Source organism: Coccinella septempunctata, chromosome 3 (assembly GCF_907165205.1).
Source record: "Coccinella septempunctata chromosome 3, icCocSept1.1, whole genome shotgun sequence".
In the NCBI taxonomy this organism is placed as follows: domain Eukaryota; kingdom Metazoa; phylum Arthropoda; class Insecta; order Coleoptera; family Coccinellidae; genus Coccinella; species Coccinella septempunctata.
In genome coordinates this window covers 18,322,849-18,339,556 of record NC_058191.1, presented here as the reverse complement: position 1 = coordinate 18,339,556, position 16,708 = coordinate 18,322,849, and the positions used below count along the sequence as shown (strand labels likewise).

At 34.9% G+C, this 16,708-nt stretch overlaps 1 protein-coding gene across 5 annotated transcripts in view; it reads right to left on the bottom strand.

Moving 5' to 3' along the window:
- The window catches only part of LOC123309259 (transcriptional regulator ovo-like), a 68,643-nt gene extending 54,028 nt beyond the window's left edge, over positions 1–14,615 (bottom strand). For 2 of the 5 annotated variants that reach the window (XM_044892276.1, XM_044892277.1), the window contains exon 1: positions 14,120–14,608. In XM_044892276.1, coding sequence (XP_044748211.1) covers positions 14,120–14,261 — 142 coding nt within the window. In that variant the 5' untranslated portion in view covers positions 14,262–14,608. Of the gene's footprint in view, positions 1–14,119 lie in introns of all 5 variants that reach the window. The other 3 variants (XM_044892279.1, XM_044892275.1, XM_044892278.1) reach the window with 3 other exon arrangements.
- Between the last annotated feature and the right edge of the window lie 2,093 nt (positions 14,616–16,708).

Below are 16,708 nucleotides of genomic sequence, written 5' to 3'. Positions count from 1 at the left end.
AATCATTCCATCCTCATTTTCACCGTTTGGTCACCGAAAGTTACATAAAACCTACTGCAATAATAAAAAACAGAGCTCATGTTCAATGTCAAATCCATCTACATAAATATGCAAAATGATCCCGAAAAATAAAAAATCGTCCCAACATTATCTGCTACTGTTTATGTGAGGTGTTACTTTTTACTTTCAATTTATTAGTAAATAATACCGAAATTATGATTTTCGGAATGGCCGCAGAAAAAAATTGAAATATAATAATTGTATTTATTTCAAGCTTTTCAAAACTTGGTTGAACCAGTGACAATGACCCAGTATTTCAAGATCACATCAGAACAATTATATCACCGATGCAGCTAAGAGAAAGTTTCTATAAGAAGTAAACTTTCTTGTCAATTAATCGCATCTGTTAGGTAACCCAATGATTGTGTGAAGATTATCGATCCTTGAACTTAGCCTTGACTCTGAGGAACTAAGAAGAGAGATTCACGTAATATGAAATTATTATTGATATAATTGAAGAAAATATTGGGATTATTGGATACTATTTTATTCTATTGTTTAATTTGTAACAACGCCAACGTTTCGAAATAGTTCGTTTCTTTTTCAAGCCTGAAAATAAATACATAGATATATAAGTCATAAAATATGACATAATGGAAAAATAGATTATCTAGTCGCGACAAACAATATTGTAGACTTATTTAAAACATTCAGACATTTCAAGGAATCAAAAATTAACACAGCAGGTACGCAACACAAACATTCATTGAGTCACCTTCCATATGACAACGACACTCGGTTTTATACTTACGTACACTGAATTTCAAACCCTTTATTCATTTTTTTGACCTATTTTCGAATTAGTTTGTGGACTCTGAGAAGGCGGGTTAAATTGACCCTTTCAAGTCCTGCAAAGGAAAAATCGCTCGGAATAGCGTTAAATAGTGCCTTATAAATATGCAAACCGAATTTCAAACTCTTTCATCATTGTTGAGACCCATTTTCAATTTTTTTCTTTATTATGAGGAATAGCGGCGAAATTCACCCTTCCAAGTCCTGCAAATGAAAAAGCTCTTGGAATATACGGGTGTGAAGGCAGCAACGGTTTCCAGCAACGGTTTTTTCATTTTCGCTTTTACCATACAGATTGTAAAAATACCTGTTGTTCGGGATTTTTTGGTACGAATGGGTTATTCAGAACATTATAAACACAGTCTATAGGGTGAAACAATTTGTGCATCGAAAACTACCCCCACCAACCCCCCTAAATTGAACTATCTTGATACACAGTGAAAAACCCCGTTGCTCGTAGTTTTTTGATGGAAATGGGTTGTTACCCACATACTGAACACGATCTATAGGGCGAAATAATTTGTGCATCAAAAACTACCCCCCCTCCAACCCTCTGAAGTTCAACTAACTTGATATATCCCATATCAAACAAACGGGTGTATACAACTGTGGCGTATACATTATATAATTCACCTGGGCCATAATTAACTGCGTAAGTCTGCTGAAGCCAGCAAATATGGACAACTACAGAAATGATCTCAAACAAATTTTATTAAAGAATGCAGATAACTGTCAAAATAATTTTTGCCTTATATGTGGTGATGAAAAGAGATTATCCAGCTTGCAGTGTGAAATTTGTTTGAGATATTTCGATAGTGATTGCTGCGCCAATTTAAAAAATTTTTGTGAACTTTGCAAAAATTATTTTGCAGAAGGTGAATAAAGCAAAATCACTCTAATAATGCTGGCTCCAACCAACGTACAGTTTCAATTACCTACTGCGTAATTTATTGGATACTCTAGTTTTTGTTTTATTATGAAAAATCTATGATTGTTTTCGAGTTTGTATTTTACGTTATGTATTTTTGTTCTTGAGGTTTTATTTTGTAGAGTTGTAGGAATAGAAAGTATACAGATACTAAATAAGTATTTATTTTTCATGTTTCATTTTTGTTTTTTATCAAATAAAAATCTGTTGTGTTATTATTCAGTTATTTCTAGAATGATAAGAGTCAAACGTTAATGAATTTATGAATTTGGGATGATTTCTCCGCATGAAACATTCACAGTTTTGTAGTTTTCGGTTTTAGTTTCTGATGCACAAATCATTTCACACTATAGATCGTGTTCAATATGTTGGCAACAACCCATTTCCATCAGAAAACCGCGAGCAACGGTATTTTTCAAACTCTTTACTGTATCAAGTTAGTTCAACTTCAGAGGGTTAAGGGGGGGTAGTTTTTGATGCACAAATTATTTCACCCTATAGATCGTGTTCAGTTTGTTGGTAATAACCCATTTCCATCAAAAAACCCCGAGCAACGTTTTTTTTTTACACTTGTTACTGCATCAATACAGTTCAACTTCAGAGGGTTAAAGGGGGGTAGTTTTTGATGCACAAATTATTTCACAGTATAGATCGTGTTCAGTATGTGGGTAAAAACCCATTTCCATCAAAAAGCTCCGAGCAACGGTTTTTTTTTACACTTTTTACTGTATCAAAATAGTTCAAATTCAGAGGGTTCGAGGAGGGGTAGTTTTTGATACCCAAATTATTTCACCCTGTTCAGTTCAGAGGGTTGGAGGGGGGTAGTTTTTGATGCACAAATTATTTCACCCTACAGATCGTGTTTAGTATGTTGGTAACAACCCATTTCCATCAAAAAACCTCGAGCAACGGTTTTTTTTACATTTGTTACTGCATCAATAGAGTTCAACTTCAGAGGGTTGGAGGAGGGGTAGTTTTTGATGCACAAATTATTTCACCCTATATATCGTATTTAGTATGTTGGTAACAACCCATTTCTATCAAAAAACTCGGAGCAACGGGTTTTTTTCACACTTTTTACTGTATCAAGTTAGTTCAACTTCAGATGGTTGGAGGAGGGGTAGTTTTTGATGAACAAATTATTTCACCCTATAGATCGTGTTCAGTATGTTCGTAACAACCCATTTCCATAAAAAAACACCGAGCAACGGTTTTTTCAAACTTTTTACTGTATCAAGTCAGTTCAACTTCGGAGGGTTGGAGGAGGGGTAGTTTTTGATGCACAAATTATTTCACCCTATAGGTCGTGTTCAGTATATTGGTAACAACCCATTTCCATCAAAAAACTTCGAGCAACGGTTTTTTTTTTACACTTTTTACTCTATCAAGTTAGTTCAACTTCAGAGGGTTGAACGAGGGGTAGTTTTTGATGCACAAATTATTTCACCCTATAAATCGTGTGTAGTATGTTGGTAATAACCGATTTCCATAAAAAAACTCCGAGCAACAGGTTTTTTTCACACTTTTTACTGTATCAAAACATTTCAACTTCAGAGGGTTGGACGGGTGTGAAGGCAGCAACGGTTTCCAGCAACGGTTTTTTCATTTTCGCTTTTACCATACAGATTGTAAAAATACCTGTTGTTCGGAATTTTTTGGTACGAATGGGTTATTCAGAACATTATAAACACAGTCTATAGGGTGAAATAATTTGTGCATCGAAAACTACCCCCACCAACCCCCCTAAATTGAACTATCTTGATACACAACTTATTTTAGATTTATTCTGTGGACTACCAGAGGAGGGCGTGAAATTCACCCTTCCAAGTCCTGAAAATGATAAAGCTCTTGGAATAACGTTCCTTGAGGGTTCATAAATACATACACCGAATTTCAAACACTTTATTCATTTATTTGACCTATTTTCGAATTATTTTGTGGACTCTGAGAAGAGGGGTTAAATTCACCCTTTCAAGTCCCGCAAATGACAAATGTCTCGGAATATCGTTGAATCGTGCCTAATAAATATGCAAACCGAATTTAAAACCCTTTATCCATGTTTTTAACCTATTTTCGAATTATTCTGTGGACTCTGAGAAGAGGGGATGAAATTCACCCTTCCAAGTCCTGCTCTGAGAACATCCTTCCAAAGAGCTTTTTGAATATGTACTCCGAGATGTACACCGAATTTCAAACCCTTTAATCATTTTTTATTTTCGAATTATTTTGTGGACTCTGGGTTAAATTCACCTTCCAAGTCCTGCAAATGAAAAAGCTCTCGGAATATCGTTAAATAGTGCCTTATAAATATGCAAACCGAAGCTTAAACCCTTTAGTCCTAGGTACTCTGTTTCCTACAAGGAGTTTTCTGAAATTTCTCGATTTTCGTTCGGAAATAACTACTGATATTTCTGATCGATTCGACTGAAAATTAGTTATCAGATTGAAGTTGTTAGTTCCATTGAAATAAAGCATTAAAATTTGACAAAACTCAGGACCAGACTCATTGAGTCTATATTCGAATTCAAACTCAGAAATAAGAGCCTGAATGTAGTTTTTCATCGTAATTTTAATATTTCAGTTATCTGCATGTACGTGGATTATTTTTAATGAAGAATTGTTTTGTGGACAAACGCCTTTTGAAATTAGTAAGAGAGAATAGTAAACAAGAATTCTTTCTGAAAAAATTATTTATGTAAAAAGATTCCCATGTACTTTTAAGATCAAGATATTTGACATGTTTATACATGTGTATATTTTCAATCCGGGAACTATGTGATTGTACAAGCTGAGCATGCTGATATTAGATATCAGCCTTCAAAAATAGTTAATTTTTTATATATTATCGGTTAAATGCTTTTTGCTGTTTAAATTCTCAATGAGATCTTGTACGTCTCAAGTAAATACATAATAATTATACGACTAGAGATAGAGCAAATGGCGGATTTTCCTTAAAAATCTAGAGTGTATCAGAACACTTCATTCATCATATAGAATCCCGGAAGAATCATAATGTGAACTTATTTATGTTCTTGTTGATTCGGAGGTTGCGATCTCTACATAAATCAAGAGAAATAATTCAACATATTTAGGTACACCAATAAATGAAGACTTCGACTTCGCCTTAATTGATCCCATTCTAGGGACCTTGGAGATACCATTTTCAAGCCACCATGAAATCAACGAAGCATTACATGTTTCGTGGAAAGCAGTGCGTATTATTTCGAGGGAACAATGATCTTCTATACTTCGTTAGGTTTGCCGGCTGCTACCTGAGTCTGAAACGCGGTACGGCGGTAGGTATGGATAGTGGTTTTTGCGCAAATACTGAGGAAACAGGACTTGCTGGTTAACAGATCGGGCCTGCAAGGTCAAAAACATTAAATTAAGGTTAGGATACCTGAGAGTCGTTTTACGGTATTTATATTTCAACTGTTTTATGATGTCACGGATTGTTTGGAAAGTCAAAATTTGTTTATTTTGCATCATTCATTATATTTGAAAATATCGAGGAAAATATTAAGAGAAAAATAGGAATCCCATTTGATTTGTCGTATTTTCACGAATTTGTGACATCATACATAGTATCAACATGATTCTAATTTTCCTAACCAATCGCGATTCATTCGCAATGTACGAATTGGTCAAGATGCGAATGTACCGCTTGAACAGTTTGTTCAAAAATATCACATTTATTTTCAAGTCTTCGGAAGAAATCGGAGTTGATACTTAATTTTTATGAATTCTCCTCTTGGCTTAGGAAATATTGGTTCTCAAATTTCTGACTTTATTTTTGCTGATTACTTGAAAAGTTCTGTTTTTTCGATGAAAGTCTCTTTACATATTTTGTGAAGCGCTATTAATAACTCTGATCAGAACTGAAATATCTCCAAATTTTTTCTCTCAAAATGATTTTTTTTAAGAGTCGAAAACCTATGTTCTATTTTTTTTTTCGCGGAACTCTTTCTAAAAACGATGAAGAACTCTTGAAATCTTCCTTTCTCAACGAAAATAGCAGCAGAACTCATTATTTCGAAAAAGGCAACTTGTTTTTCTCATCAGAATTCACGAATTGCCGGAATTATTCGAAGTTTTTATCCAGAACTCCAGCACTATTTCAAATCTACCCAGGACTACAAAAAAAAATAGATAGTATTATTCAAAAAAGTCGTCGCCAACTTCACGAGTCCAGACAGGTTGTTATTTATCTCCTCCGGAGATCATTCCCTCCTGAAATTGATTCTTCGTACGAAATTTCCGGAGTTCTGGTTTCTTCATTTCTTGTCTGTCAACCTAATGCCATAAATGCAACGTCCCAAATGGTTAATGAACTCTCATTATTTCTTGTCTATCTTTCAGTCCGCTAAAGATGGCCAAACCAACATGAATTATTAATCAGAACGTCTCAGAGTGCATTGTGTTTCATTTTTCTCCTCTTTCGGCTCTTTCTGAATTATGGTATTGTAGATGCTGTTCCTAGCATGGAATCTTTGATTGATATGTATCGTGTCTACGGATTTCACCGGATTACGATTGTTCTTATAGTAGGAGAATGTTAGTTTGCCCAAAATATATTTTATTTTCGAAGTTTCTGCAGAATATGGAAACAAACAATTGGCTTCGACTCACTAATGGAAAATTCGTCGTCAAAATCAATTATGTGCGCCCTCCTGGTAAAACGCGTGAGAAGAGGCCCACTATTATGGAGCTCGATAGAATAGACAGCAGATCTTTCATCTCAATTTATCGCAGATCGATACTGTATTCCCAAGGCGATGCTTGTTGGTAAGTTATTGTAATTTGTGTCTGGCGGTGTATTCATTGATGAAGATTACATTGGCTAAAAGTGCAATTCTAAATTAGAGTTTTAAGAGAGACTACTAGTAATATGTTTTTGTGAAATTTCTAACTATATTATGTTACTTCGCTTCTTCTGCACAACAAAAAAAAGTGTAAACATTAGGTGCTGTGAATAGAGATGTGTTCCATTTTGGGGATCTCAAAGAATAGATACATAAGTAAAGCGTTTTGCTTTACTGGAATTTTTCTTCCTCATAATGAAGGATTCAGCCTAGTGAATGCGGCTAAAAGAATATTTTTCCTCATTGCATGCGGAGGTACTACTGTGTGGAGCAATTACAACAATTATTACAATTAATGGAGGTTCTTTATACAATATATACCCGTATGATAGTGAAATCACTGGTCATCAATTGAAGTCGATTCATAGAAAACAGTATATTACATAACAAGAGTTGTGAGAAGCATATTACGCATCACTAGAAAAAGTTACGCACGAGACGCGAAGCTGCGAGTACGTAATGGGGAATTCTCCTCATTTTAGGTTATCACTGCATATACAAGTTTAAACGGAATAATTATGAGTTTCATTCATGATTTTTTCAAATCCACCGCGGAAACTATTCAAAATCATCCTTCAAATATGGGGTTTTAAAATTTAAATCACTTGGTTCCGAGTTTACGATTTGGCAGCAGCGCCTATAAGACAATGAAAAGAACAACGTCCGATCAGCTTGTTCATAACATAACAGCTATTGATCAAGTTGATCTGCAGGCGCGTACTTACTGGCGAGCTTCAACTGCAACCGGCCATAAAAATCCCATAAACTTTTACGACCTTCCTCGTTCGTCGCAGACATAGACTTATTACCCCGAGGAGACGGAACATCACTATACAAATATAGGGTTTGTTGTGATTCCAACACTGAGGTTCCACACAACGAGTACAACAAAGATAAAACATCGGATCTCCTTGTCACGCCCATTCTATCGGCAACGCCGCAAAGAAAACTTACTGTAATCGTTCCAGAATGATCATGGGCGTGCGGTATTTTATTTATTAATCATCCAACGCAGGAACGTTTCATGGAAGACTAGCTCAAACCAGCGGGTTAATGATTATAATCGATAAATATCTATCGATGAATTGCTCACATAATGAAAGTTTCGATGAAAAATAGGTTTTTATTGGTTCAAGTTTCTTCAAATTTTCGTAAGAAAACATAGTTGAAAGTTCTAAACATTGTACATTCCCCGGAAATATTTTCTATTTTTCATGCCACACTGAACCAAACAGGAGAAATATACAAGGTGTCCCAAATTGGATGTCTAGAAGAGATCACTAGAGCAAAACCGATGACACGATCCTTTGTACCTATTTTTTTTAATTATTACCAAAAAATTGTATTTCGACTATTTCGAAAAGTTCTCATAACTTTTTTGTCTTTGAAGTCACAGATCCAAACTTGAACCTTCTATAGACAAGTTACTACGTGGAAACTATACTGACAAACGATTTTTTTCCAATTCAAATTTCTGAAATGTATCATCGGTTTTGCTTTAGCTATTCTAGTTTCCTCATTGTATATCGAATTTGGGACACCCTGTACTATAATTTGCAATTGAACAAATTATCGTTAGAATTGAAACTGAACATTATCATATTTTTGATGAATTGCAAATTGCAGTGGAGTCTAGAAGAGAATATTTTAGTTAATCAGTGAAGAGGAAGTGTTATTTAAGAATATTTCGCATTTTCCTTCCGTTCTTGAAATAACCAAATTTCGAACAATAAAATCCTCATAGTGCGTACGCATGTGTATGGTTTTCAACTGTGTAAAAAATTTTAACACTTAAAAATTGAGAGTAATCGATACTTGTCAAAAAGAAAATTGTGTGAATTTCAATATGGTCTCACTATTCACTATCTAGAAAGATGTTTTCAATAATTTACTATTATGATATTTCACTATTTTCTATCTGCATGGTTTTAAGAAAAAAATCTTATGTACTAAAAATGTTTATTACATGATCTGGGCTTTTTCAAGTGATAAATATTATTATTTTTATTATTAAGCTTACAAAAAATGTTGAGAAAAATTCACAAGTAGTTCTTGCGTGAACAGGTATATACACATTTCATATGATTCATATAAAAGATATTAAAATAATACATGTTTGCTGCCACGTGCGACGCCACTGAACAACATCACACTGCAGGTTGATTCACCTGTGGACTATGGAGGGATAAATCCAGATGAGATTTTTCCACATATTTTGCACTTACGAACCATATTGCTGAAAAAAAAAAATACTGACACGCAACTCAAAACTCAAAAAAACGGTCAAAAAATATAAATATTCCGTACCGTTGTACTTGCACCTGTATTGGCAACGTGGAACTCACAGATTACTGAGATTACAGAGTGGAGCTACGTTACTATGGTGATAACTGAAGAAGGAGAGGTTTAGAGAGAGCGCTCATTACGACGTTGCCTAAATGGCAAGAAGAATTTCTTTCATACCGTGGTAGGATTAGAAAGTCAATGCTGGCACTCATGAAATGAGGAATTGAACATACATTTTGCATTATATTTATTTATGTTTTCAATATAGTTATGTGGATTTGAGAAAACTTCGCCTTAATTATGAATTTCGAAATATAAATTATAATATATCTTTGTGAATTCATTGAATTCGTTTCCTACTTCAGAAATCTTGCAACACAGGAACGAAATGAGAATAGTTTCTCCTGTAGTCGACCAGCTGAATAATTCGCATGGGCAATGTTGGCGACAGTTTTCAATGTAAACAATTCAGTCTCTTTTAATATGTCTATGGTCGCAGACTTCATAGACAGCCATCTTTGTCTATCTCATCAAGATAATGCATTGGTTGTTCTTTATTATCAAGGCATATTTCAGTCGATGTTGCCAACTTGTGCAATCGAGATGAAACGCTTTGAATTTTAAATACCCATTTTAATTTTTCATTTTTAAGGGTTTAAAATATTTTTTTTTTTGGGAAACGGTTATTTCAAAATGTGACGTTTCAAAAATATTTCATAAAAAATACATCATTTTCGTCAGAAGGAGTATTCCCTATTCTATGAGTGCGTAATTGCCGAGGTAATAGAGAGTTGAAGTGCTGCCATGAACGTAAACTTTAACGTTATAATTGACATCTACGCATGCTCATTTGTCAGTTTTTAACGTTAACGTCAGCTTTACAACCGAGTTTGCAGCCAACGTAAACTAGCGTTCTCCCACGTATACCAAACATCGACGTACCTTAACCGAACGTTAAACGAGTAACACCGATGACTTGCGAATGGCCCGTAGATAGAGGATGGGGAAGATAACGTAAACAACAAGAAAAGTGTGTCCAACATCTCTATGTTTTTGTTGACATTTACTGTGCATCTACTCCATGTTTGTTTACGTTTACCCCAATATTTGAATGTTTATTATCGTATTTGTGTTCGATGTAATAGTGTTTCGTGCGTTTTAAGACTTGAGTATCAAGAATTTCGGTGTTGACATGCCAGGAAATTGTGTAATTTGTGGAAAATATGCCGAAAACGATAGATTCGGATTGGGGTAAACGTAAACAAAAACAAGTTGATGTTGGACACAGAGAGCTCTCCTTCGTAGCTGCGCAATGCGGTATCTTCTCTTTCCTCTATCTACGGAATGGCCGAATTTTGACTGTTCAATGCAATTCTCGCTAACCTCAAACGGTCATTGTTTACATTCCTCGTGTATTTCATCATAATGAATGAAAGTGATAGGAAATCAGCAGTGATTTTAAAGTTATCAAAAGGATTAAGTTATAAAACAGATTACATTCAGTAAGGACATGACTCGGGACATGACCGAGGAGATGACTGAAACTCCTCTGCGATTCTCATGTCTCTACACTAGGACATTTTCTTGATAATAAAATACTTCCAAGTTGAAAATTCTCTTCATGCATATAAATCATTAGAACATTAATATTCTAAATCTTATTCCAGCTTGTACTGATACGGGGGGTTGACCAAGTAAAGGGAGGAATGAAGCACTTTACGTTCAATGGCTCTATTATAAAAAGAAGGTGTTACACAAGAGGATTACATTTTGAAAATAAAATCTAAGTTTCTCAAATACACTCACCTATTATAAAAAGAAGGTGACCGATCCCACTGTCCGGAATACTCGTAAAACGATTATTTAAACAGAAAAAATATCTTTTGGTTCACCAGCCTTCCACTGAGCAACGAATTCTTCCTTCTAGATTATTCTCGTGTGTCCGATAAAGAATCGAATCACACATTAAAAGAAAACTCAGTAAAAAACCGGAAAACAATATTCAAACCAGGCGGTGTTATAGGCAAACACACCTACGGTTACTGAGTACGGTGTGTTGCCTAAATCGACTTCAGCTCAAGCTGTCGAGGCTCAATATTAGATAAAAGACAATTCACGCAAAATAAAAGCAAAATCCAAATTGATAGGTTTGATATGTCTGACATTTCATGATGGCACCACTTCAACTCAAATTTCATTACAACATGTGAACGTTGTATTTGACGTTATTTTTCACGTTAACGTTTACGTTCAGTCTAACGTAATGTGCGCACTCCAACTCTCTAATTGCCTTATAACGCGAGTTGTGTACCTACTATACTTTTTCTACGAACGCAATAAAGGGAAATCCGCAGTAGGTTCAAATTTCAGCCTAAAATTGGCCTGAAATTCATTCATCACCGGTATTCGTGTCCTCTTTGCCACTACATAGTTGAATATATATTGGCCTGAAATTATTATGTTATCAGAATTCTGAAAAACAATAGGTTATCGATTTAAACTTGATGACATAACTTTGAGCTTGCAAGAAAACAAAAACGTATTCAAGGAAATCCGGAGTAGATTCAAATGGGAGCCTGAAATAGGCCTAAAATTATGATATTATCAGATTTCTGCGGAATGTTCTATTACTTTCTGGGTTCTGCTGGCTTAACCTTAAGCTAGTAGAAACCCCAATTTCTGCAAAAATTAGGGAGCAAAAAATTCTTAATTGGGGTTATAAATTGGCCCAAAAGTATGGCCGCAAAAAAAATCTTAAATTCAGCAGTGGTTCTGCTTACTTAATGGAGGTAATTTTTGATGAGTAGGCAGTCATGCTTTCCATAGAATTCTCTACATAACTTTCGGCCACTGCTGATCACCGACAATTCAATTGTTTCTTCACCGTATTGGCTGTTGAGCGTGCTTTGTGTTAACGGTAAAGTAATGGTGGTATTCTGCTTTCATCTGTAACTTTTTATAAGCTTACAGGAAAATTGCAATTCTGGACGTTTTTAGTGATCTGTAGCTTACAGGAATCCGTAACTACTTACGATAAGTAGTTCAAACTATCTTCTGCAAAGTTACAGGAACATTTCCAGAATTGCATTATTTACGAATCTGTTAATCGGAAACTGACAGATCGATCGTACGCTACAGATTTGTAACTTACAGATGAAAAGCAGCATAAAACCATAAATCGCAAAGTTTAACGTTGCACAGTGGTTGAAACACGCAGTGATCTCGAGTTACGTAGTTAGTGAAATGTAGGAATTTCGTCACTTTCTATAGGAGGAGTAGAAAAAGATTTCTTTGCTAATATAAATTGCATGTTTTTTTCTTGGAATCCTTTTGTAGATATCAAAATTTCGAGCAAAATATGAATTATGTGCCTCTTTTCGAAGAAGTTGTATTTTATTTGCTCGTTTACAAACAAAGGCTTATAAAAACACATTGAATTATATATCTAAGGAAAAATATGACTAGTTCTCTCGAGAGTTCACTTGACAAAACTAAGATCCTATACTCGTAGTACCTATATATCCGATTATATATGAGCCTGAAAATCTTGAGGATGCAAAGATTGAAAGAATGCAGATTTAAAAATCCATGAAATTCTGAAGATGGCATACGGACACATGCCGTAAGGTTAAAAAGAATAAGGCAGAGATAATGGAAACAGTCCAAATAATTATCTAGGATGTACTGCCCTTCTATAGAATAAACTACTCAATTTCAAGTTGGCGAATGATTTTCTGACAGTTTCCAAAACATCCTTCGATAATGAATTCGTTCGTCTAGAATTTTTCGATAAAACACAATGTTTACTATAAATAAGTCCATTTATTTCGTATATCAATTTCAAGAATGTTTAATAGCAGGTTTTTTGTAAATTGTTAATTTTGTAATTGTAATTTATTATTTGTCTACAAATATAGTAACACTACCAAGTACGAACGACTACCTTCGGTCGTACCTATTTGCCTATATCTACGATGAGAGTAAATGCTATTATTGAATGATTAAGGTTCGAACTTCGGGTTGACTCAATCGAGTTCTGAACAGACTTCGTAACAACTGTAAATTGATCATGTAATAAATCAATAATTGAGAATTCTTTATGTTCATCTACTATATTTTGAAAACCTGTACCAAAAATAGTATTCATCATAAGCATTCGCTGGTCTTGAACGTCGTTGTAAATTTATGACGAAAGACAGAATCGTTTAATTTTTTTTTTCAAATCACATTGTCTAGTTCAAATCAGAAATGGAGTAAAATAATAAATAGTAGCAATCTGCCGATGAACATCAGAATAAGGTACAGTTTCAGGTATACAATAGTTTGACCAGCACTGCCAATACGATTACCGTTGTAGGTAGATGTTTTATCGATGACGTAATATGATACTTGCCACCGAGCTTTCCACAATTCTTTCTTTATTTGAATAAAAGATATATCTACAGCTGTATTTCAGGTAACAATATCTTTTTCTATTGACATACATGAATGAAAAAAAATCATTTTGGTACAGGAGGAAAAGAATTTCAAAATTTAATCTCAATCATTTTATTCAATTTTGAATGTATAGGATGATTTCCAGAGATGGTTTCAGGCATTCCGACTGTAAATGAGAATTCTTCCCAAAACTCATGAACTCGCTCATGAATCAAATCGAAGTTAATTGCTGGTTGATTCCTTTCAACCATTCCACAAAAACAATTTTTTTTGTAAAATACTCGATTCAGGTATTTAAGCTGTTCATTGTTTTCACACCGTAAATAATCCCTGAAATTGAATACTGACCCTTCCCTCACAAGACAGATGACTTTGAAACATGACAAATTCCTTCCTGATCAGATGCTACCTCTCTAAATGCCAAAGGGCTCAAAGGTTCCGTGCTAGGCCGCTAGGGTTGATTTGACTCCGATGTACGAGAGAAATACTTTTGTTGCGCAGGGAAGGTAATTTCCGTAATGCTTCACTCAACCTACTACCTACTCAACCTATAGTTTTTTTGATAATATTATAACCGGTTCGGTGTTTTTTGTAGGACCCTAAATATTAGCCGCTAGTTAATATCTGATTTCCTTTAGGCACTCCATGTATTTTCTTATGGAAAGGTAAGTGAAAACAGGTAATTTTATTGAGTAGTTTCATTATTTCAATGAAGGATTCATTTTAAGAAGTAGCTGAATTTTTTCTTACATACCTGATTTTTTAGGTACGATCAACGATAAGGGTTGTGATGCTTCAAGTTCGAATTCCTGTTTAGCAGCAATTAATTCGTGGTATTCAGCTAATTTGAGTTGCTGCTGCAACAACCGATTCTTTATCATAAAAATCTTCGGCATGTTGAATCGCACTAAAATCTCGTAATCCAATAATAGTGACAAAAAATCACTGCACAAAAACGTTTGTCACTTTTAATCAATCAGCACGATTTCGCACAGCACTGTCAACAATCCAATTTTTAAAATCGAAATCACTTCGGCACGATCAGTACTACATAGGTAGCTGTAAGCATAGCTCTGTGACAACATAGGGTTTTCTACGTCAACCTCCGATGAAGTCCTTGCTTAGACTGATGTTCGATGACCGCTAAATGATGGAGCTACACAAACCGTTGTAAAAAACGCCCCACCTCTCCCCTCAGCATCTTGCGTTCTGACCGACCTGTGGAGGTTACTTATTTCAACCAACTTGACATTGGCAAGTGTTCTCTGGTGGGGGTATAGACGTTTTGTGTTATTGTGTTTTGTGCCTACATCGTGGAAACCTTCCCAGGAAGGCACAGCCAACTATCTGTGTGATGGGGGAAACCTTCTGCGCCACTCCGCTTGTAATCTATTTCCTTTTCCGGTTCCATGATGATTGTCATGAGGTCTGAAAGTGCTTCTCGATGTTTTTTTACTCGTTTTGCAAAAGACTCATATGAACTTACTTACGCAAGCTAGAATTAGTCTCTGAAGTAGGTACCGTTGTCTTGTTTTGTTCGTTCATTTAGATAGATTTCGTCGTTTTTTAATTAATAGGAGATTTTTCAAGCGTAAAAGCCAGTCGGTCAGAAACTCAATTTCTACCAACCAGAAATTCTAGTTTCATGAACTGGTGTCAGTGACTTCATGAATAGATTCATATCCATTTATGATTTCATTTTGCCACTGAGTGCAGGCCGTCGATTTGTTTGAATTTAGTATCTTTCAACTTTTGCAGAATTAGGAATCATTTTATAGTTCTTTTGATGGTTAACTCAGTATAAAAATAAACGAATTCCTACAAACTAGAGAATAATATATGATGTCATGATGAAATTTTATGCAACATGATGAATTTGGATCTAATACAATTCAATTAAGGAAATATCATTTTTTGTGATATCGAAGTGTGATACGAAGTCTTACGAAGCATTTTATAATTATCCTTCAAATAGATCCGAATCGAGGGTTGCTCCGAGAATTTCAAGTATACCTACATCAGCACGACGTGGAGACTTCAACGTCCGATCGAGCGACAAACCCGTCATCCTCATCCAAATACTTCAAAAATGTAAACAGTAGTGTTTGAATATATCAACATAAATTGAATCATTTACAATTGAATGTGTCTACAGGGTGGGCAAAATTGGTCATACCTGAACTACAACTTTTTAACCCAACGAGATGGAGGAAAATGAATGTACGATTCATGTCGTCCTTTTTTCAGAAACTAATAATGCCATCAACTGCATTCCTCTATCTTCTTTTGTTTCTGAGTTATAAGCCAAAATTCAAATCTGGGCGATTTCATTATCTCCATTTCTGTTTGTGCTAAACACAACTTTCTGTTTTAGCGCAGCAAATAAACCTTTAGGAAAAAATCATAATACGCTACTGGATTGCTATCAACATCCGTTGAAATAAAGACATTATACAGACACTTTTTTGATAGCAATCCAGTAGCGTATTATGATTTTTTCCTAAAGGTTTATTTGCTGCGCTAAAACAGAAAGTTGTGTTTTTTCTTAGGAAAACAGTAGTTCAAAATGACTCAGAAGAATCGCCATTTTTTTACCTTTGCAGTAATATATCATACATCGCCCTCAGTCTTTCTAAGTGATCTTAAACTACTGTTTTCATAAGAAAAAATATATCCTAATGTTATAGCTCAGCAAATATATCGTTTAGAAAAAATCATAGTACGCCACTGGATTGCTGTCAAAAAAGTGTCTCTATAATGTTTTCATTTCAACATCCTAGCTCAAACAGAAACGAAGATGATGACCAAAGTTGAAATTTTAATTTTGACCTATAACTCGAAAACAAAAGAAGATAGAGTAATGCAGTTGATGGCACTATTAGTTTCTCGAAAAAAGACGACCGTAATGTGCCATGTATTTTCCTCTATCTAGTTGGGTTGAAAGAGTTGTAATTCAGGTATCACCAATTTTGCCCTCCCTGTACAGGGTGTTTCATGAGTTGTTGCCATAGCCTATGGTGAATGCAGGTCAACCAGGCCTTTCGCAGAAAAGTTGCTTGTTTTGTATCCTAAGTCTATTAGTTTCGGAAATACGGGGTGATTCATGAACATTGGCCTAAATTTGCGATAGCCATGAGCATGACAACTCTGGAATGCAAGGTCCGAGTTCGATCAAATTTTATAGGTTTTTTCACTTCAGAATGCTCTCTCAAACGGCCCATGAAATATCGATATTTTCAGTCCAGTACCTACTCGAATATCATGATTTTTGTTCCAAGCTCCAAAATCTATATTTTTCACATACATTACAGAAATTTCGTTGTTGCCATGAAAAACTACATAA